Raw genomic sequence first — 21,039 nt, forward strand, 5'->3', positions numbered from 1 at the left:
GCAGCGGACGGGAGGGTGTCCAAGCCAGGGCCAGGCTCTGGATGTCGGGGGCGGCGGACTGCAGGGAACGGACAGGACAGGGGTGGAAGTGGAGGCGGCACAGAGACCCTCCTCCTGCCCCCTCTCCTGTCCAGCCAGGGAGGAGTGGGCTGACCACGGTAGCGGGGGGGTCAAGTTCTGACTCAAATTAACCACTGGGGCTGGGGGCTGGGTTCATGTGGGGCTCCTGGTACAGTGAGAGGGCTTACAGCCAGACAGCAGGAAGGACTTCCGGATTAGGAAAGGAGACAGAACCACTCTACCCCCCCAGTCAATCTGACTGCAAAGCCCTCCCTCCGTCTGAGTGGTCCCAGAGGATGAGAAAAATGGGAGGGGGCGGGAGGGCTGAGAGTTAAGACTTGGATGGGGGAGCAGCACCCTCCACTCTCTAGCTCTCACTCATATACTCAGACCCGCTCTCTGCACCAGCAGCTGTGAGGCGGAAAAAATTCGGTAATGGGGCTTGTGAGTCAGAAGGGCGGACCGAGGCTGCTGTGAGCTCATCACCCCCTTCTCCCAGGCCCTCCCTCCCACACCAATTAATGTCAACTTGGGGAAGGGAGGAGCCAGACGGAGGGGGGATGGGGGGATCAGAGAGAGACTGGAAAAGGCATCAAAGAGAGGGACAGACGCACAGCAATCTCAGGCTTTATTAACAAATGCCTTAAAAACCAGATGGGTCTGGAGGAACGGGGGCGGGCGGGGGCTCCTGGCCCTCTCAGCTCTCCAGCTCCTCTGCCCAGGGGCCCGCAGCAGCCCTGCACCCACCTCTCGGCCCCAGAGCCCCACTTCCCAGTGCATGCCCTCTACTGGCAGCCCCAGCCCATTCCCAGGAAGGCCTTCAAGACCTAACTCTTGGGAGCCCTCTTTGCTCGGCGTCCTGCTCCACAAACATCTCTCCCAGGCCTGAAGCACAAACAGAGCTTTGCAGACAAATGGACCAGGAGATTTCTTAGTGCAGAAAGAACTGAGGGTTGGACTGGCTGAGCTCTGGGGTCCCCCTAGGAATGGGAAGGAAAAGAGGGATTCCACTCTGAGGGGCTCAAACGCTACATGCTCGACACTGCAGATGTCAGGCAGGCGGCGGTGGGTCCCTTCCCCTCAGTGGGCCTTAGGGTTCTGAGTCCTGGGTGGGTTGGGGATTTGCTGAGGGACCACTCACCCTCCCCCAAAGGGCTGTGGTGAAGGGAGCAACTGGCCCAAGCCCAGCTCTCAGGCCGGTTGGAGTCACAAGTCTTTGCTGAACTCTCTCACCAACATGTACCCCATGTAGCCCCAGCCCCCCTCAGCCTGGTAGCCGCAGCCCTCCAGCATCCCTGCCACCCCCCAAGCTGCCACAGCCACTGGGACCACAAGCTGGGCCTGGGGCTCCCCCATGCCACCTGCCCAGGCCTGGGCTCGGGATTCAGCGAAGGCCAGCAGCCTCCTGCCCACACCCCGGCGGCGGTGCCAGCGGGAGACAGAGAGACGGGTGACCTGGGCCCCGCCTCCCGCATGTGGGTGGGGGGCCAGAGCCAGGACCCCGCACACATCACCAGAACTCTGGACTGCTACCCAGGGGCCCCCCAGGCTGCCTGGAGGAGGCAGTGAGCCCCACCGGGCCCTCAGGCCCATCTTCACGGCAGCCACTGCCAGGAACACGGGCAAGAGGAGGGCCAGGGCGAAGGAGGCCAGGATGAAGCGCAGACCGCTGCTGGCTGCCGCCAGGAGGAGCAGGGCTGGCGGCCGCGTCAAAGCATGCAGGGCCACACGATTTTCCATGTCCTTCACGCCGGCCTGCAGGTGGGAGGGGTGGTCAGAGGCAGGGACAGAGGCAGTGGGCAGCAGCAGCCGGTAGGAGGACTGACTGACAAGAAGGGAAGGCAGGTGGTAGGTCTGTGGTGGAGGGACAGGCAGGGATCACATCTGCTCTGTTCACAGAATTCTGTGCACTGGGTGTTAGATGGGTGAGTGAAGGAATGAGCAAATGAATGGATGAGTGAATGAATGAATGGACAAACAAGTGAGTTAGTGAATGAGTGAATGAACAAGTGATGAATGAATGGATGGGCAAGAGTATAAATGAATGAATGAGTGAGTGAATGAATTGCCAAATAAGTGCCTGAATGAGTGAACAAATAGATGAGTTGTGAGAATGGGTGAGTGAGTGAGTGAATAAATGAGTGAGTGAGCCAGGCAGTGAAAAGATGAGTGAATTAGTGAGTGAGCGAGTTGTTGAATGAACAAATGAGAGTGTTGAATGCAGGGGTTAATTAGGGAATGAATGAGTGAATTAGTGAATAATGCATGAGTGAACTGGTGAACACATGAATGAGTAAATGAATAAACAAACAAGTGAATGAATGTGGAGCATTAATGATTGAGTGAGCAAATGATAACAGTGAATGAATGAATGGCCAAGTGAGTGCCTGAATGAGCAAATCATGAATAAGCAAATCTATGAATGAGTGACTTAATGAATAGATAAGTGAGAATGGATTAATGAATAAATGAATAAGTGAAAGCATGAATGAATGAATGAGCTAGGGACTGAAAAAGTGAGGAAGGGAATGGGTAATGAGTGAATGAATGAATAAATGAAGAGTGGATTAACAAATGAATAAGCCACTGAATGGATGAACAAATGAAGTAGTGAATGAATGAATGAAATGAAAAAGGGGGTGAGTGAGTGGGTGGGTGAACTGGGCGCCGCCCCCACGGCAATCCAGGCCCATTGGTGGGCACCAGGGACGTGACCCCGGAGGGGTCTCAGGGCATCCTCCTCCAGGCAGCGAGTGCTCGGTCCCAAGGGGGCCCGGTGGGGGTGTCCGGGCCTAAGGCGGGCCCCTGGAGATGGCAGGAGGGGGGGGCCACGGCCGGGCCGAGCAGGCTGGAAGCCAGGAGCCCCGGGACGGCAGTGGGTGCCGCGGCCGGGGTAGCTGAGACCTGGGGAGGGCGAAGGCGAGAGGGACGGGGCGCGCGCGGCGGGGTGGGAGGGGAAGGCCGGGCGGCAGGGGCTGGCCCCGGCCTGCACCCGCTCGGGCTCTCACCTTCAGCATCTCCAGCACCAGGGCCTTCTCCTCCTCCCTCATCTCCCGCACCGACAGGTGGCCGGGGGCCATGGCAGCCCCGGCCCGTGCCCGGCAGGACAACGGTGGGGCCTGCGGGAAACGCGCAGTCAGCGGGAACCGGGGGTCACCGGCGCCAGCTCCCACATCGGCCGCCGCGACGCGACCAGCCCTTCCCGGCGCGCGCCGCGGGAGCGAGGCCCTGCAGGGCCGTCCAGGGGGTCGCGGCGGCCCGGGGCGGGGGCAGGGCGGCGGGGTCGGGAAGGGTCGCGGGCGGAAGTGACGCGCGCCTCGCGCCGCGGGGGAACGCCTGCACCCGCCTTAGCGCCCGCGGCCCAGCGTCCCGGCGGGGGTCCCGGGCGAACCGGCCGCGGGCTGGAGCGGGGGTGGCTGCACACGGCCGAGGGTGCCGGGGAAGGAGCGGGGACGGCCCTCCTCTGCGCACTCCGCGTCCCCACGCCCCGTTGCTAGGCGACCCGGGCGCGGAGCTGGAGTTGAGCGCCGAGCCGGGGTGGGGACGCGGCGCCCGGGTTTGCACTTACCCGCGCCGGGGCCCCCGCACTTGGCGGCCCGAGCCGGGCGGCTCTGTCCGGGACCGTCCACCCCAGCCCACCGGGCGCCGGGGCCCGCGGCGCCCTTAGAGATAAGTGCCCACCCACGCCCGTTGTTCAAATGAGGGCGGGGCGACTTCAAACACAGGCGTCCTTCTTAAGGACGGGAAGCGGCCCCCAGAGAAGACTGGCCCCAAAAGTCACAGGTGCAAGACCGAAGACTCCAGGGGCCCAGGCCACTGCTGTGACCGTGACCTCGCCCCTCCCCCCTCCCTCTCCTCTCCCCCCTCCCTCTCCTCTCCCCGCCAAAGCAAACAAAGGAGAGAAGGTTCTGAGTCTTTATTAACAAAGCCAGCCTACAATCCACTCCCGCCCGCCCGAACACGAGCCGGGGGGTACCAGCGGGTCTCCTCAAAAAGTGTGCACCAGCTGGACTGCCGGGAGAGTCTGCACAATCTGGATGGAGGGCAGGCCCGACTGCGCCACGCCTCCAGCCCCAGCGGGGACCACTTGTACCATTTGGGAGGTGGGACTGACGGGGAGGCCGGTGGGGCCAGTGCCTGGGCCAGGCGGGGGAGGGGCCAGCAGCTGCAGAGTGGCCGGGCCTCCCCCCAGGCTGCTGCTCTCCATTAGCTCTGGGGCTTGAGCGCTGCGGATGATGAGGAGTTTCTGTCCTGGCGGGCCAGGGGCTGGGGGCTCGGCCAGCCCAGGAGGGAGGGTCTCTACCTCCTGCACACAGAGCCGGGTCTGCTCCCCATCGGCCCCGCTCAGCACCAGGACACTCTGCAAGCCCTCGTCCGTCTGCAGCGTCTCGAAGTGGACATCCTGGACCACACCGGTGCTGGTCTCGCCATCCCCCGCCTCACCGGGGCCAGGGCCTGGGAGCAACTCCTCCGTGGCCTCACTCTGAACTACTAGGAGGTTGGGGGCCTCAGCGGCCACAGTCCCCCCACTGGAACTAGAGAGCTGGCCTGCCACAGGCTGCAGCTGGACCGTGGTCACCTCCTGGGCCGGCTGCAGCTGGACGGTGGTCACCTCCTGGGCCGGCTGCAGCTGGACGGTGGTCACCTCCTGGGCCGGCTGCAGCTGGACGGTGGTCACCTCTTGGGCCGGCTGCAGCTGGACGGTGGTCACCTCCTGGGCTGGTCGGAGGGGCTGGAGCTGGACCCCACTCACTTCCTGTGGTCCTGCCTCCCCACCCCCCACGTTCTGCAGCACAATGAGACTCTGCCCTCCCCCACTGGCCCCTGCACTGCCCGCTCCCTGCACCCCCAGCCCCCCAGGGCTTGGTAGCCAGACCACACCAGTTCCTTGGCCAGCTTTCCCCACTGCTCGCCGGCCCTGCCGTACACGGCTGACCCCTCCTCCAGCAGCTGGGGAAGGCAGCAGGATGACCTTTGGGGGTGCGGGTGGGGGTGGCGGGGTAGGGGGCTGCACACTGCTGGGGATCAGTTGCAGGCCCTGGGCCGTCTGCACCAGCAGGAACGTCTGAGAGTTGGGGGTTGCTGGGCTCGGAGGTGGGGCCGAGGTGGGGCCGCCCGCCACCTCGAGGGAGAGTGTGGCCTGCAGATGAGGGAGAACATGGACATCTTGGGTGGGGGGCGGGGCTGCGGCAGACGCCAGTGGGGCTGGAGGCTGGGAAGCTGCGGCGGGGGCTGCGCCGCCGGGGGCCGGGTGCGCGGGGGCGTGCGTCCTCAGGTGCCGCTGCAGGTAGGCAGCCATGACGAAGCCGCGGCCGCAGACCGGGCAGGTGAAGGGGCGCTCGGCCGAGTGCGTGCGCTGGTGCAGCAGCAGGTTAGAGGAGTGCGTGAAGGTCTTGGGGCAGAGCGCGCAGCGGAAGGGCCGCTCGCCCGTGTGCACACGCTGGTGTTGCCGCAGGTTGGAGGTCTGCGCGAAGCTCTTGCCGCAGACGCCGCACGCATGAGGCCGCTCGCCCGTGTGCACGTGCCGGTGACGCCGCAGGCACGACGTGTTGCGGAAGGCCTTCCCGCACTCGCCGCAAGCGTAGGGCCGCTCGCCCGAGTGCAGCCGCAGGTGGTACTGGTAGTGCGATGACCACTTGAAGGTGAGGCCGCACTGGCCGCAGGTGAAGGCCCGCAGGCCCGTGTGCACGCGCTGGTGGATGGCCAGCAGCGAGGAGCGCTTGAAGGCCTTGCCGCACTCGCCACACTGGTAGGGCCGCTCGCCTGTGTGGTCGCGCAGGTGGTAGCGCAGCCCCGAGGAGCCCTTGAAGGCCTTGCCGCACTCGGCGCACTGATAGGGCCGCTCGGTGACCGCGGGAGCGGCCGGCGCAGGGGGCTCCTGCGGACAGGTGACCTCCGCCGCCTCAGCCTGCGGGGGCGGGCGCCCGGCAGCCGCCTCTGCCACGTGCGCCTGCTGGTGTGCCAGGAGGCTGGCCAGCTGCGGGAAGGCGCCGTCGCAGCTGCCGCAGCGGAAGGCCTGCCCGCCCGCGGCCCCGTGGCTGTGCTGGTGGCGGGACAGGCCGGCCCCGCTGCGAAAGGCCTTCCCACAAGGGAGGCAGGCGAAGCCCGGGGCAGCAGCAGGTGTTGGGGCAGAAGGTGGGGGCGGCGCGGGAGCTGGGCCCGGGTCAGGCCCGGGCGCGGGGACGGGAGAGTCCCGGGTCTGGGGCGCCGGTTCGGGCCCGGGGCAGGGCTGGTGGCCCAGGAGCAGCTCCTCACTGCCGAAGCCCAGCTCGCAGCCATCGCAGCGGTACACCAGCTCCACCGTGGTCTCCGCAGCTGCCAGAAAGAGCTCGGGGACCACGGGCTGCGGGGGCGGGGCGGGCGGGCTGTGGGTCTGCAGGTGCCGCTGCAGGTAGGCGTCCGAGGCGAAGACCTTGCCGCAAGGCACGCAGCGGTGCTGGGGGGCCGCGGGAACCCCGGGCGCGTTGGCGGCGGCCGCGCCGTGCGTGCGCTGGTGCAGCAGCAGGTTAGAGGAATGCGTGAAGGTCTTGGGGCAGAGCGCGCAGCGGAAGGGCCGCTCGCCCGTGTGCACGCGCTGGTGCTGCCTCAGGTTGGTGCTCTGCGTGAAACTCTTGCCGCAGACGCCGCACGCGTAGGGACGCTCGCCCGTGTGCACGTGCCGGTGGCGCCGCAGGCTGGACGAGTTCTTGAAGGCCTTGGGGCAGTCGGGGCACGGGTAGGGCCGCTCGCCCGTGTGCTGCCGCAGGTGGTACTGGTAGTGCGATGACCACTTGAAGGCCAGGCCGCACTGGGCGCAGGAGAAGGCCCGCAGGCCCGTGTGCACGCTGCGGTGGATCTGCAACAGCGAGGAGCGCTTGAAGGCCTTGGGGCAGTCGGGGCATTGGTAGGGCCGCTCGCCAGTGTGGCCCCGCTGGTGGTACAGCAGGGCCGAGGAGCCCTTGAAGGCCTTGGGGCAGTCGGGGCACTTGTAGGGCCGCTCTCCAGTGTGCGTGCGCTGGTGGTGCAGGAGCCGCGAGGACCAGCGGAACGACTTCCCGCACTCCCCGCACTCGTACTGGGCTGCGGGCGCCGTGGGCCCAGGCTTGTCCGCAGACCCCTCTGCAGTGGAGGCGGGCGCCATGTCCCCGTGGGAGCCAACCATCACACCTGGTGGGGGGGTGCTGGGTTAGGAGGGCCGGGGCTCTCATTCCATCTCTGCCCAGATGCTGTAGCCAGATGCTGGCCCTTTAGGATGCCCCTCCCCAGCCCACCTGGCTGAGGGCCCGGGGCCAGCTGGGAGCAGATCACTCTCCTCCAGGAGGCTGGCTGCCCCACCCCCACCCCAACTCCAGCACCCTGAACTCTTCCACTCTATTGAAGCCCTTCCTGAGTGGCCTCCGGCACTCCACTGCCCCTCGTCACTCTGGTACCCCAACTCCTAACCCCCAGGGTCCACCAGGTATGCCGCCCACTGGCCATCCCTCCTTCACGCCCTCACCCCCTCCTGGCCCAACCAGGACAATCACTCCCTGACCTGCAGTGCCATTGCCACACCCAGCCACAGGCAAGCAGGGCCACGGAAAGAGGAAGACCACAACCATGAGTGTGTGTCCTCACTGCTGCCCCCACGGCCCAGGCTGCACCACTCAGCCACACACACACACACACACACACACACACACACACACACACACGGCTGCCCACCTTTCTTTTCTTCTCAAACCTCCAACTCTAACCTCCCACTCCTGCTCCTGGAACAGGCAGCCTTGCTGTGGATTATTTCACAGAGGAAATAAAGGCATTGGAGAAGAATGAGCCTTCCCAGGTTTTCCAACCTCTACACCAGTGGATTGCAACTTCTCAACCGGGGTCAGCTTTGCCCCCCAGGACACTGGGCAGTGTCTGCAGACATTGTGCGATGTTGCACCTGGTGGGGCAGGCAGAGGGCTAGTGGCATTTAGAGGCCAGGCACACTGCTCACCATCGTACAAGGCCAAAGACCCAAAGGGCAGCAATGCCAAGGCAGGGCAACCCTGCAACACCACTGCCCACCTGGGAACTGGGTGCTGTCTTTCTCACCTTACCCCACTCAGTCCCAAGCTGCTTGGATGAGATCCCCAGCCACCCCCAAAGGGCTGAATGCAGTGGTCAGTTTCGGCAACGTCTCTGGTCACTCCCTCCTCAAGTTACCTTCCGTGGCTTCCACCTTCCCCGCCATCCCCTGGCTGTCTCCCCATTCCACTCTTCATCCCTTCCCAGTGTGAGAGGCCCAGGCTCGGTGGGGGTTCCATCTCCTCCTTTACCTGCACTCTCCCTGGGAGCGCCCGCCAGTCCCAGGACTCTGACTGGTCTATAAACAGCCCCCAGAACACCCAACTCTACCCATCTCCAGAACAGCAGCTCTGTTCTTCCCAGTGCTCAGGCCAAAGCAAGGGCCACCGTGACTCCTCTCTGTCTCTCTCCCTGTAACCAGCCTGTCAGCAGATGCCCAGGTCCAGCCAGAATATATTTGGGACCTGGCCACTTCCCACCCCCGCCCCCCGCCCCCAGTGCATTCCCAGCCCAGTAGATCTGGGACCTCCACTGCTCAGCTCCAAACCCTTCACCGCTCCCAGGCGGGAGCAGGAAGCAGGTTCTCTCTGGGGCCCACAGACACCACACGCCTCTCACCCTGGTCTCCCCTCCCTCCCCACTCTAGCCGCCCACCCCAGCTGGGCTCGCACACTCCCACCCTGCTTAGGGCACCCTCCTGACTGTCCATGCCACTGCCCTGGCCCTGCCAAGCCTTTGCTTAATGTCACCTGGGGCAGGCCTTCCCTGATTGTCGTACTTCATCCAGGCCCTTTCAGCGCTCCACTTCCTCTTTGCCTGCCTTTTTTTTCTCCGTAGCATCTACTATCTTCTAAAGAATAAGGTTTCTCAGCCTCGGCACTATATATACTTGGGGCTATATACTTTGTTGGGGGGGGGGGGTGGCCCATCCTGTGCATCGTAGGATGCTGAGCGCTAGATGCCAGGAGTACCCATCCCTACTCCACCCCAGTCATGACACCAAAATGTCTCCAGGCATTGGCAGACCGGCCCTCGCCGGGCAGGCCCTTCTCTACACTCTCCACGAGGCTCACTCCTGCACCTCCAAGTCTTTCCTGAAATGTCGGGGGGTGGGGGGGGCAAATTCGACCCCAGTTGCCATATGACTTGGTGTTTCCTATCTTATCATCTGTCTCCCCATCCGGGACTGTCAGCCGCATGAGAATAGGGGGCTGCTGCCTTGCCCACTGGTGCATCCCAGCATGCAGAACAAGGTCTGGCACAGAGTGCACGCTCCTTAAGTGTTTTCTGCATGAACAAAGGCTGGGTCCCCTTGAGAGGCGACCAGCACTCCTTTAAAGACATAAGCACCCTTTATTAAAACGTAAGCAAGTCCTTCCAGAAAATTCTTCGTCCCAAGAAACTGCAGGTGCCTTAAACCAGAGGCGCGTGCCCGGTGAGAGGCGAGGCCCATCCTACAAAATGAAAGCAGCCCCTCACGGGCCGGCCACGCCCTCCCATCGGGCCGCACCTCCCCTTTAAGAAGCTGCTCCCACAGGGCTACCGGCGCCACCTCTCATTTGCTAAACTAGAGACTGCCGTGAGGGACCCAAGCCCCGGCGGCTTCTCATCTAGCGTCTGGGAAACTATCAGTGGCCTTCAGAGGACTCAATCCCACTTGATCCAAAGAAGCGGGGCAGGCGCAGCAGCACAGGATGCTGTCCTAACCTGGAGCGCTTGCCCTTTAAGAGGGCGGGGCCGACCCAGCTGACAAAGTCGGCGGTGAAATAGAGAACCTTCCCTTTAAGGCACCCCTTCCGGCTTCACGCTAGCCGTTTCTCCAACGTCTCCGCCCCTCCGGTCTCCCCCGCCCCCCCCAAACCCTCGGGTCGCTCACCTGCGGCCCCGGCCCGGGGAGCGAGGAGGGGGGAGCCCCGGGACCCTCCCGCGGGGGCCGACGGGAGGACGGGGTCCCTGCGGCGACGGGTGCTGGAGTGGGGGCGGGGGCCGGGGGCGCGCTCCCTCCCAACAGCCCCCGGCGCGAGGCACCCAACCTTTATCGGCGGCCTCTCGCGCACACAAACCCCGACGTCGCCGCCGCGCGTCATGACGCCACGCGCGCGGGGCCCCGCCCCCGACAATTCCCATTGGCCGCCAGCGGACGCGGGGCATGTTGGAAGTGGTAGTTTCCCATCCCCCCGCTGTCGGGGGTCGCAGGAGTCGATCCGGTGCCCCACGGGGCCGCAGGCTCGTACGTTCCTCTTTATCAGCATCGACTTCTGTCAGCGCTAGAAACGTCCTTTCGGGATAGCGCCATTCTGGAGCGGACGGGGAAACTGAGGCCCGCGGACTCCCGGTACCCCAGACGGCCCACGAGGCGGGGATCCTGGCCCCGGGCCTCGGGGACCCGGGTCCCGTGCGGGGGTAGCACGGAGCCTCCCATTCAGCCAGGGGCCTGGGCCGAGCTGCGCCAGGTCCCCTGTCTGCCTCTCTAAGCCCTGCCCGCTCTTTCGCGGTTCTGCAGCGCGGAATGTCTCCAGGGCAGCACCAGTGATGTTGGAGGCTTGCTCGGGGCGGAGGGGGGGGGGGGCTCTCCTGTGCTCTTCATGATGTGGAGGTGTCTCCCTGGCCTCCGCCCACCAGGTGCCGGTAGCATCCCCACACACGCCCTTAATAGCAACCCAGGACGCTCCCTGGGAAGTAAAATCATCCAGGTTGGGAGCGCGTGCTCTAAGTGACCGCCTTGGGCCGCCGGGCTTTGTGCGTGCGGTTTCCTTGACCTCTCCCCCAGCCCTGGCCAAGGCTGCTGGAAAGCAGGGTCTCCCTTTGCACACTCAGGGGCGCTTATCATCCGTGTCCCATTGCAGCAGGGATCCGATCTGTGTCACCCGAGAGTGTCCCCGCTTGCAGCAAGAGGATCCGAGAATCCTTCGGAAGCCCACGGTGCTGGTTTGCTGAACCGTGTGCTGATTTTACAACCTCCCGAGGCTGGAAGTGCAAATCCGAGCTGAGTGGAGCTGATTTCCACCCAGCCCTGGCCCTGCAGGGTCTTTGTCATGTCTGGGTGAATTCGTGCGTGTAAAGCCCTTGGCATCCAGTTCAACCCGAACGTTTTTGACGTCAGTTTTTACTACATCACCCATAAAGAAGGAGACGCCCTTAGCGTGAGGAGTAAAGAGGGGAAGAGGGAGGGCGGAGAGAGCGTTCTAGGCCCCAGAGGAGAGCTGGGGGCTCTGCCCTTCTGGGATCCAGCCCAGCTGCTCCCTGCCAGGCGCGCGCACACACACACACACACACACACACACACACACACACACACACACACACACACACACACACACACACACACACACACACACACACACACACACACACACACACACACACACCAGGCCCCAGCTCCCTATGGAGTGAAGGATGCCCAGCTGTCTTCCAGAGCAGGCCGCTTCACCTCAGGCCATTGCGGTCCCTGCAGTTGTGATAGGAGCCTCAGCGCAGTTCGGAGCCCCGTGGGGTTGTAAGGGAGGTGGGAGAGGTGGAGGCCCAGCTCCTGGCCTGTTTTCAAAGTGTGATGGACACGTCGAGTCTGAGGCCAGTCTGAAACTGCCCAGGCCATAGAGGGATCCCTGGGGCGGGGGAGAGGTTGTGTCTTCTGGGCATCTGCTCTGAGCCTGGGGCTTTTCGAGGACAGCATACAGAACTTCCTACCGGAGACGGAGACTCCAAGAACCAAAATGTGGATGAGATCAGACAAGGTCATCAGAGGCGACCGTGCCAGGCTCTGAGCCATCCCAACCCACTGTCCTGGCTGGGGCTGTCCTGGGAGCTGGGGACACGGCCAGCAGGGTGCAGGGTGCCAGCCAGAGGAAAGCAGACAGAAGTCCTGTCCCCCAAATGGAAGAAAGTTTTTACATGAATTAGAACAAATGTATGTCACTATTATAAGGTGTTAAAAATGGGACAGTATATAGGAAAAAACCACAATTGATGCAAACTAAGGTCTGTAATTAGCAGTAACATTGCAATATTCTTTCATTAGTTGTAACAAAGGGAATATACCAAAGCTAAATGTCAGTAAGAGAGGGATAAATGGGAGGGGTATGGGATTTTTTTTTTCTTCTTTTTGGAAGAAATGGGAATGTTCTCATATAGATTGTAGTGGTGAGTGCCTAACTGCATGATAATACCAGGAGGCATCGATTGTGTCCTTAGGATGGATTGTATGGTGCATGAATAAAACTTTTATTTTTTAAATAAAAATCCTATGCTCTGACAGTTTACAAACTCCAAGACTGGGGGTGGTGGCGGAGGCAGTGAACGAGATGTACGACATGAGTGCTGTGACACGTGATGCTAAGTGCCTGGGGAAAAAACAAAGCAGAAAAATAGGTGGACAAAGAGGAGCGTCCAGGCTGGGGAGTGGCAGAAGGTGTCCAACAGAGGTGACTTTTGACCCACACAACCCACTGGATGTGCTCCATTCCAGGCCCGGGGAGGGCTTATTTCTGGCCAACTGCACCCCAGCTCGGAAGTATTTGGGGGGACCCAACTTCAAATTTCCCCCATCTCGTCCAGCCTCGGTGGCTCTGGGCCTTGGCTGGGGACAGGGGTGGGGGCTGCCCCCAGAGCCCTCTGCTAAAATGGTGCCCGGCCCAGAGGGAACTTCCGGACGAAGTCTTGGGGGCTGGAGAGGGGGTGGTTAACCTCCCCACCCCCTTAATTGGGAGGTGAAGGAGAGGAAACCGTCCCTGGTAGAAGAACTGGGGATCCTGACCCTTCTCCTCTCTGGAGCCTCATGATTTCCCATCTCCCCTCCCACCTGTACCCCAGCCCTGCTGCCCGTGCTGGGGAAGGCAGAGGGTGTTTTCTGGAACCAGGGCTCCTGGCAGTCTGGCTCCAGGGTGGCCCTGCCCCTTTTAGTTACAGGAAGGGGAGGGGGATTCGGCCCCTTTAGCTGTGCCCCGGCCCATGCTCCCGGCCCCCAGAATTTCTGGCTCTCCAATTCACCCCCTTCTCTGGAGAGGGGGGCGGGGAGAGGATCCCAGCTAGGTGAACACTCAATTCCTGTTTTGGACACTCGATCGGTCACCTTGGGTCAGCACAGGCCATGCCCACCAGAGACCAGAGGTTTAGGGGTTGGGGTGTGGAGTGACCCCGGAGCACATGCCTTCCCCACCTCGGAAAGTGAGGGAAAGGGTTTGGACGAGGTGTCTGGAGCAAGGCGGGATGGCCAGGGCCAGAGACTGAAACCACCCATTTCCAAGTTGGGGGAAAAGGGGCTCGGCTAGGGAATTCACCGGGGGCTATGGGCCACCCCCAACCCCACGAGGAGAGGCCGAGGGGACCCAGCATCTCCTGAGCCTCCTGGGGGTCCAGGGACCCCAGGGGGGACCTCACACCCTACCCTGCCCTGCCCGGCAGTCGTCCCCATGTGGAAGGCAGGTTATCCCACCTCACAGGGCTAAATCGAGGCCCTCCAAAGTCTCTTGGCCATACGGCTCGGAGGTGATTAAGCAGGATTTAAACCGAGATGTGACCAGCCCCAGCAACAAGCCTCTCAAAGTCAAGTTGGCATAATGTGGATGGGGAAAGACACACGCCAAGTCCCCAAGGGTGGCCTCCACCTTCTCAGATGACCCAAGTCTACCCAGGCCTTTGAGATGGGTAAAGGACCTGTGGACACGAAGACAAAGGCGAAGGGAGTTCCACACATGCAATTAAAGCTTTGGGTTGAGGTTGATTTTGTGTGCTGCAAAAGGAAGTTGCTCTGGGTGGGCCTGGTCTAATCAGGCGAACCTTTTCCAATTGGGTCTGGAGGTCACAGATGTGACGCTGCAAAGAGCCTTCTGCTGGCCCTTGAGAGGTGGCCTCCGCGAGCTCTACAGAGATGCAGAAGTAAATCCTGCTAGGTGTGCTTGGAGGGGGGCTGCCGCCTCAGCAAAGGACCCGAGGAAGCTGTGCTCAGACTCCTGCCGTGCGGCTGTGAGGTAATCCGTGTACAGGATGTTGTTGTTTTTAAAATAATAAACTTCATTTTAGAGCTATTTTAGGTTTACAAAAAATTGCACGGAGTTCCCACATGAAACCCGCCTCACACACTCACGCTTTCCCTGTGCCCAGTGTCTTGCATTCGTGTGGTACACTCATTGTGTTAGTTAGATTCAGTTATCAACTTGGCCAGGTGAGCATACCTAGTCTTGTTGCTGCGGACATAAGCCAAGGGTACATGAACCTCATCTGTTGCCAATTACATCTGCAGTCAGCTAGGAGGCGTGTCTGCTGCAATGAGTGACGTATGACTTAATTGGCTGGTGCTTAAATGAGAGAGCTCAACGTAGCACTGCCTAAGCAGCTCGCATTTCTCATCTCAGCACTTGCAGCTCAGCCCAGGCCTTTGGAGATGCAGAAAGAAGTCACCCCGGGGAAAGTTGTTGGAACCCAGGGGCCTGGAGAGAAGACCAGCAGAGACCATCCTGTGCCTTCCACGTAAGAAAGAACCTCAGTGGAAAGTTAGCTGCCTTTCCTCTGAAGAACCAACAAAATAAATCCCCTTTTATTAAAAGCCAATCCATCTCTGGTGTGTCGCATTCCAGCAGCTAGCAAACTAGAACACTCATTATGATTGATGGGTTGATAAACATTTTTCATGACTAAGTCTACTGTTTTTTTCACTCTCTGTACTGTAAAGCCCTATGGGTTTCGACAAATGCATAACGTCACGTATTCCCTGATACAGTACCCTACAGAATAGTTTCACTGGCCCAAAAATGCCCTGATGTTTGTGGCAATTTGTTACACAGCATAGATGAACAAATAAGTATGAACCAAATGTGACAAGTTTGGTGTTTCGGTTTCCCAAGGGGCCCAAATGCACCATACCAAACTGGGTTGGCTTTTACAATGGGGATTTATTAACTTACAGATTTTCTGGCCAAGGAAATGGCCAAATTAAGGCATCAGGAGGAAGATGCCTTCTCTGAGGAAAGGCTACTGGCATCTGGGGCTCCTCGGTCACATGGAAAGACACGTGGTGGCATCTGCTGGCACTTTGCTCCCAGGTTTTGTCGATTTCAGCTCCTGGTTCCAGTGGCTTCCTCTCTGAGCTTCTTTGGATCCTCTCTGAGTATCTCCAGGGCTTTTCTCTCTAGCTTCTCTCTTTCCGCCCTTTGTCTTTATCTTCCCATAGAAGACCCCAGGAAAAGGATTAGGACCCACGTTGAATAGGCTGGGTCACATCTCAATTGAAACAACCTAATCACAAGTCCCACCTGCAACAGGTCTGCACCCACAGGAGTGGATTAAAAGGACGTGGCCTTTTCTGGGGTGCATACATCTTCAAATGAGCACAGTTGGCATCTCTCATTCTGGGTGGGGGGCACCAACGTGACACATCATGAGCTACCATCTGTATATTTTTGTAATAAATTTTAAAGGAAACAAAGTGGGGTGAGGGACAAGAGTTAAGAGGAGGTTTAGATTTCATATTTGGCGAGGGTGTGTTTGCTGGTTTTCTTTCTCTTGGGAACTATGAAATTATCTAAAATTGAGCGTGGTGATGGACTGTGGACTTTGGGCCCTCTACATGATGCCCGATGAATGCAGGTGGCTGGAGGATGCACGACGGAGTAGATTGGTGAACGAGGGTGTATACTTATGACCGAAGGTTGTGCTGCTACAAAAAGGAACAAAGTCGTGAGCCATGCAACGATGTGAATGAACATGTGGGACATTTGGTGACACAAAATAACCCAGAAACAAAAGAACACGAATGGTATGGTCACCTTTAGAAAACGCTTATAAGAAAACAGGGGTCTAGATTGTAAGTTTTTAGAGCAGACACAGTAAGTCCGGAGTGGTGATTATTATGTCTGGATTTTGAGAGGCTGTTTTATGTATATAATGTGATATTTAGAGATAAGAACAAAGCCAGACAGGCTGGGGTTAGAGTAATTCAGAACACGCGGGTAAGGAAGACAGTGTCTATATTTTAGAACCAAACATACTCTTTGAGAACAATGGAAGAAAGGTTTATTTGGTCTGGAACTGAAATTTTCTGTACTGCATAATCTAATTCAACCTATCTGCATAGCTCATCTGAACAACTGAAACACAGGAAGCACAGAATAAGAGAGAGGTCCTTTAATCCTGTATAGATTTTTGTAATGCCTGGAAACATCCTAGAGTATATTATGCAAATAATCAAAAAGTATTGGCAAAGTCCCCTGAGGGATGGGAGAAAGACTATGGAACTATTAAACCTTACCATCAGGGAATCCCCTGATACTGTGTCAAACTTCAGGGACACCCAAATCAATAGGCCATGCCCTCGATCATGAGGCTTACTCTTGTGAAGGTTATGTAGGAGCAGAGAAACTTAGACTACCTATAGGCATGCCTAAGAGTTACTTCTGGAGGACCTCTGCTGTTGCTCAGATGTGGCCTCAGTCTCTCTTAGCCCAACTCTGCAAGTGAAATCATTGCCCTCCCCACTACACGGGACATGACAAAAAAAAAAAAAAAAAGAAAGAAAATAGGGGTGAAAGTCTCCCTGGCGACGTGGGAAATGACTCCTAGAGATGAATCCAGCCCTGGCACCATGGGATCCACAATTCCATCCTGACCAAAAGGGGGAAAAGAAGTGTAATTAATAAAGCATCAGTGGCAGAGAGAGTTCAAATAGAGTCGAGAGGCTACTCTGGAGGTTGCTCTTAAGCAAGCTTCGGGTAGACCTTGCTACCTATCATCACCTGCCAACCCCCAACCTGAACCATTCCAGCCAATCCTAAAGAACACCTAGGGCAATATATAAGATTCCACAAGGATTCCAAGCACTAGAGTAACTTTCCAGAAACCTACAACCTCCGGATGGGTCCCTGGTCCAGATAAGTCCTGAAACCTAGAGGGCCCAGCCTCTCCAGAACACCAGGTAGTTCCATCTCCCTACCCCATGTTAGTGACAGACACTTCCAATATCAAAAATGTAGAATCGCCACAGCCCAAACAACCCTGATGAGGGATATTGTTCTAGTTTGCTAGCTGCTGGAATGCAACACACCAGAGATGGATTGGCTTTTAATAAAAGGGGATTTATTTTGTTAGTTCTTCAGAGGAAATGCAGCGAACTTTCAATTGAGGTTCTTTCTTACGTGGGAAGGCACAGGGCAATCTCTGCTGGCCTTCTCTCCAGGCCTCTGGGTTCCAACAACTTTCCCAGGGGTGATTCCTTTCTGCATCTCCAAAGGCCTGGGCTGAGCTGCAAGTGCTGAGATGAGGTATGCTGAGCTGCTTTTTCTATGCTACGTTGTGCTCTCTCACTTAAGCACCAGCCAGTTAAGTTGAACGTCATTCATTGCAGCAGACACGCCTCCTAGCCAACTGCAGATGTAATTAGCAACAGATGAGGTTCACATACCATTGGCTTATGTCCACAGCAACAGAACTAGGTGCCTTCACCTGGCCAAGTTGACAACTGAATCTAACTACCCAGGTATGGAAAAATCAAAGGTGATGGAGGAGTTATACAGAGAAGATAGGATTTAACAAATGAATATGAATGCTGAATCATTAAATTGATATCTCTTTTAGTCTCCCAGTATTTTAGAGCAGCTAGAAGTAAAAACCTAAAATTGTGGAATTGTAACCCATGTCAAAGTCTGAAATATGTTCTACAACTAATTGTGGTGCTGTGCTTTGACATTTATTGCTGTTTTGCATATATGTTCTTTTTCACAAAAAAGATGGAAAAAAAGTTTATTGTGATGATAAAAATATTTAAGCCCTCTAGCCTCCTATATTCTGGAGCAGCTAGAAGGAAAAATCTGAGAGGATCATATCGTAGCCCATGACAAACTCTTGGATCTGTCCTTTAACCACTTGTTGAAAAATGCTTTGAAAACTATTGCTTTTTTATTTGTTTGCTTTCTATATATGTTATACTATACAATAAAAACATTAAAAAAAAAAAGGAAACAGTCTGTCTGGGACTTGATGGGAAAGGGAGCTGAAGAGTAGTGTGGGGTCAAGAAGGAAAAGCCTCCTCTGTGCTCCTGGCCTGGGCCTATGCCTCAGTTTCCCCTACCCAGACTGGAGGTAGATTGGGGCAGGGGTACAGCACAGGATCTGTGGATCTCCATGTTCCAAGAACAGTGAGGCTGCAAAGGATGTTGGGGACAGGGCTCTGAGGTTTGGGCACTACCCCTGCCCCAACCCCTCCATGGTTCCCCCTCATTTGCCCTCATGACCCAACTCATACCTGGCCTACCAGACCCCGCAAGTCCAGCCCCTGTCAGCTTCTCTGACATCACCTCTTCCTCCACTCCATTCAAGTTTGCTCCTGCCTCAGGACCTTTGCACCATCTGTGCTCTCTGCCCAAGAAGCTCCTTTGGTTGCCACCTCTCCCATTCAGGTTGCAGGGTATTGTCACCTCCTCAGAGAACATTTCCCCATCTGACTTGTTTCTCCCTTTGCTAAAGCTGCCGGAATGCAACATACCCGAAACGCACTGGCTTTTAATAATCGGGATTTATTAGCTTACAAGTTACAATTCTAAGGCCATGAAAATGTCCAAATTAAGGCATCAACAGGATGCTACCTTCTCTGAAGAAAGGCTGCCGGTATCCGGGATGCCTCTGTCACCCGGGAAGGCCCGTGGCAGGGTCTACTTGTTCTTCTCTCCCCTGCTTTGTTGCTGTCAGAGTCCGGCTTCAGTGGCTTCCTCTCCCAGCTCCTCCAGGGGCTTTTTCCTGTGAGCTTCTCTGGGCTTTTTCTGCCTTTTACCATCTCCTAAGGGACTCCAGAAAAGGGGTTAAGACCCACTTTGAATGGGCGAGGTCACATCCCAATTGAAACAACCTAAACAAAAGGTCAGGTCTGCACCACAGGAGTGGATGAAAAGGACGTGGCCTTTTCTGGGGAACACAACAGCCCCCAAATCACCACATAAGCAGAAAACTCCCTCCCCCAGCCTCCATGGCATGTCCAGACTTCACAACATCATCTGAGCTGGTATTTTGCTTGCTGAGGGTGACTCCCGGCCTCTGCACATGGTGGGTGCTCCATAAATGCTTACTGAATGACTAAATGCCCCTCCTGCACCTCGCCCCCGTAACAGGGCCTGGGAAATGACAGGTGACCCCACCCCCCAGCTGTGGGTGATGCTTATCGATGACGACACAGGCCGGGGAAGGCCCAAAGTCCCGGCCACACCCCCTGCCACACACCCCCAGCCCACCCTACCCCATTCCTCCACCCCGGTCACTGACATCCCTTAGTCCGACCTACAGGTGGCCTGGGGATTGGCGGCAGAGGGCTCCTGCAGCTGGGCTGGGCTGGCCTCACCCTGGGCCTGGCCCCTTGCACTGCCCCTCACCCTCACCCCGCCCTCCAGCGAGCTCCCCTCGGTCTGCGAGCTGGAGGGCAGCAGGGTGGGAAACCTTCCAGGCCATCCCCCAAACACACCCACCAGGACCCCCGGCCGGCACAACCACGAGCGCGCGCGCGCGCACACACACACGCACACGCACGCACAACCTGCCTGGCCAAGACAGGAGAGCGGGAGGCTGAGACAGCCGGGAAGGAGCCCCCATCCCCACCCCCCACCCCCACCCCCAGGGAGAGCTTCCGGGGAAGGCCAGAGGGCCAGAGCAGACAAAGCCAGAGCCGAGAAGGGCACAAACGTGGGAGGCAGAGGCAAAGTGGCAGGGAGAGGGGAGGGGAGGGGAGGAGGCAGCCCGGGGCCGCACTTACGGCAGCCTCCCTTGCCAGGTCCTGGCCCCGCCCCCGCCCGCCCCGGCCCCCCCCCCCCCCCCCGGCCCGCCCCGGCCCGCGGCCCGCCCCAGAGCCTGCAGTGTTCCCCAGGGGCCCGGGCCGAGGCGGCCACCGTGTCCACCTCCGCGCCCTCCCCTGCACCCGCCGGGAAGGCCGTGGGCTCGAGCCCGGGGCCCCGCGAGCCGCCTACCGCCTTTACCCTGGGAATCTGAGGCCTAAGCCAGGCCGGGGACGCGCGGCGGGCCGAGCTCCCTTAACTGTGCCTTCACTGGGCTGGAGCGTGTGCGCTCTCGGTGGCGCCAGGCAGGAGCGAGCAGCCGCCTTCTCCTTCCAGCAGGTGCGCGCGACCTCTGACCTTCTGCTCTTCTCTCCGGTGTCGCTGCTAATCGTCTCGGGGTATCGTTCGGGGTAAAAACCAACGTCATTTATAATAAAGATACTTGGAAAAAACGCACTTGACTATTTAATGACCGATGATAGCTTTAGAATGTTCCACGGTCGTGCTGGCTTTCCCACTTGTTTTTTCACCGAGGTGAAATGCACAGAACATAAAAGTAGGCGTTTCAAAGCGAACCATTCAGTGGCATGTCACACATCTGCAGTTTGTGCCGGCTGGACGGCTCCGGCAAGGCCAGCGCCCCATCCGCCAGCCTCAGTTTCCCCTAAAGACCATGGACCTTCAGCAGAGGGGGCAGGAGGCTCAGGCCAGGGTGTCTGCGCCCCACCTGAGAGCCCCAGCACCCCCCCAGGGACACACTCCCCTGCCCTGCCGCCAGCACCCAAGCCTTCCGCCACCCCTCCCCACGGCTCCAATTAAGGGTCCTTGAGGCTAATCGCTGCGGTTGACTCCCTCCGGCCTCTCCTCGCCTAACGAGGCCTTTGTCCCTTTAATTGGCCATCTCCAGGCGCCGCCGTTCTGTGCCCCCCACCTGCACTCAGCTGCCCCAGATCCCAGGTCCAACTATGTGCTAATTGGGCTTCTGGGGGCGCACAGCAAGCCCCCTCCCCTCCCCGGCCGCCTGGCTTCCTATATCAGCCCCTCCACCTGCCACTGCCCCAAGCCTAGGCAGCCGCTCCCCGGAGGTGGGGACAGCGGACCCCCGTCTCAGCTCCCTGGGCCCTACCTGCCCCAAGCCAGCAGCACCGACCCCGCCGGAGTCCACCCAGCTGCCCCTTCTGCAAGCCACCCTCCTCGTGCCCCC

At 58.8% G+C, this 21,039-nt stretch overlaps 2 protein-coding genes and 1 long non-coding RNA gene across 3 annotated transcripts; all 3 read right to left on the minus strand.

Annotated features, from left to right (window-relative positions):
• Positions 1 to 671: 671 nt before the first annotated feature.
• NAT14 (N-acetyltransferase 14 (putative)) lies at positions 672 to 3,285 on the minus strand. The gene is made up of 2 exons (XM_077133546.1): positions 3,069 to 3,285; positions 672 to 1,815 (listed from the first exon to the last, which is right to left on the minus strand). The coding sequence occupies exons 1-2, from the start codon at positions 3,138 to 3,140 to the stop codon at positions 1,267 to 1,269; spliced, it is 621 nt and encodes a 206-aa protein (XP_076989661.1). The 5' UTR covers positions 3,141 to 3,285; the 3' UTR covers positions 672 to 1,266.
• A 676-nt stretch (positions 3,286 to 3,961) lies between these two features.
• On the minus strand, positions 3,962 to 11,860 carry ZNF628 (zinc finger protein 628). Its single transcript, XM_077133538.1, is given in 7 exon segments — positions 3,962 to 7,206; positions 9,968 to 10,000; positions 10,003 to 10,054; positions 10,056 to 10,106; positions 10,108 to 10,388; positions 10,445 to 10,633; positions 11,779 to 11,860. Coding segments are annotated over 7 exon segments (3,846 nt in total). The 3' UTR covers positions 3,962 to 4,048.
• Positions 11,861 to 17,275: 5,415 nt separating this feature from the next.
• LOC143660120 (uncharacterized) lies at positions 17,276 to 20,135 on the minus strand. Its single transcript, XR_013163854.1, has 3 exons — positions 20,037 to 20,135; positions 18,663 to 18,853; positions 17,276 to 17,445 (listed from the first exon to the last, which is right to left on the minus strand). It is a non-coding gene; the product is annotated as an uncharacterized LOC143660120 (long non-coding RNA).
• Between the last annotated feature and the right edge of the window lie 904 nt (positions 20,136 to 21,039).

Source organism: Tamandua tetradactyla, chromosome 16 (assembly GCF_023851605.1).
Source record: "Tamandua tetradactyla isolate mTamTet1 chromosome 16, mTamTet1.pri, whole genome shotgun sequence".
NCBI lineage: Eukaryota > Metazoa > Chordata > Mammalia > Pilosa > Myrmecophagidae > Tamandua > Tamandua tetradactyla.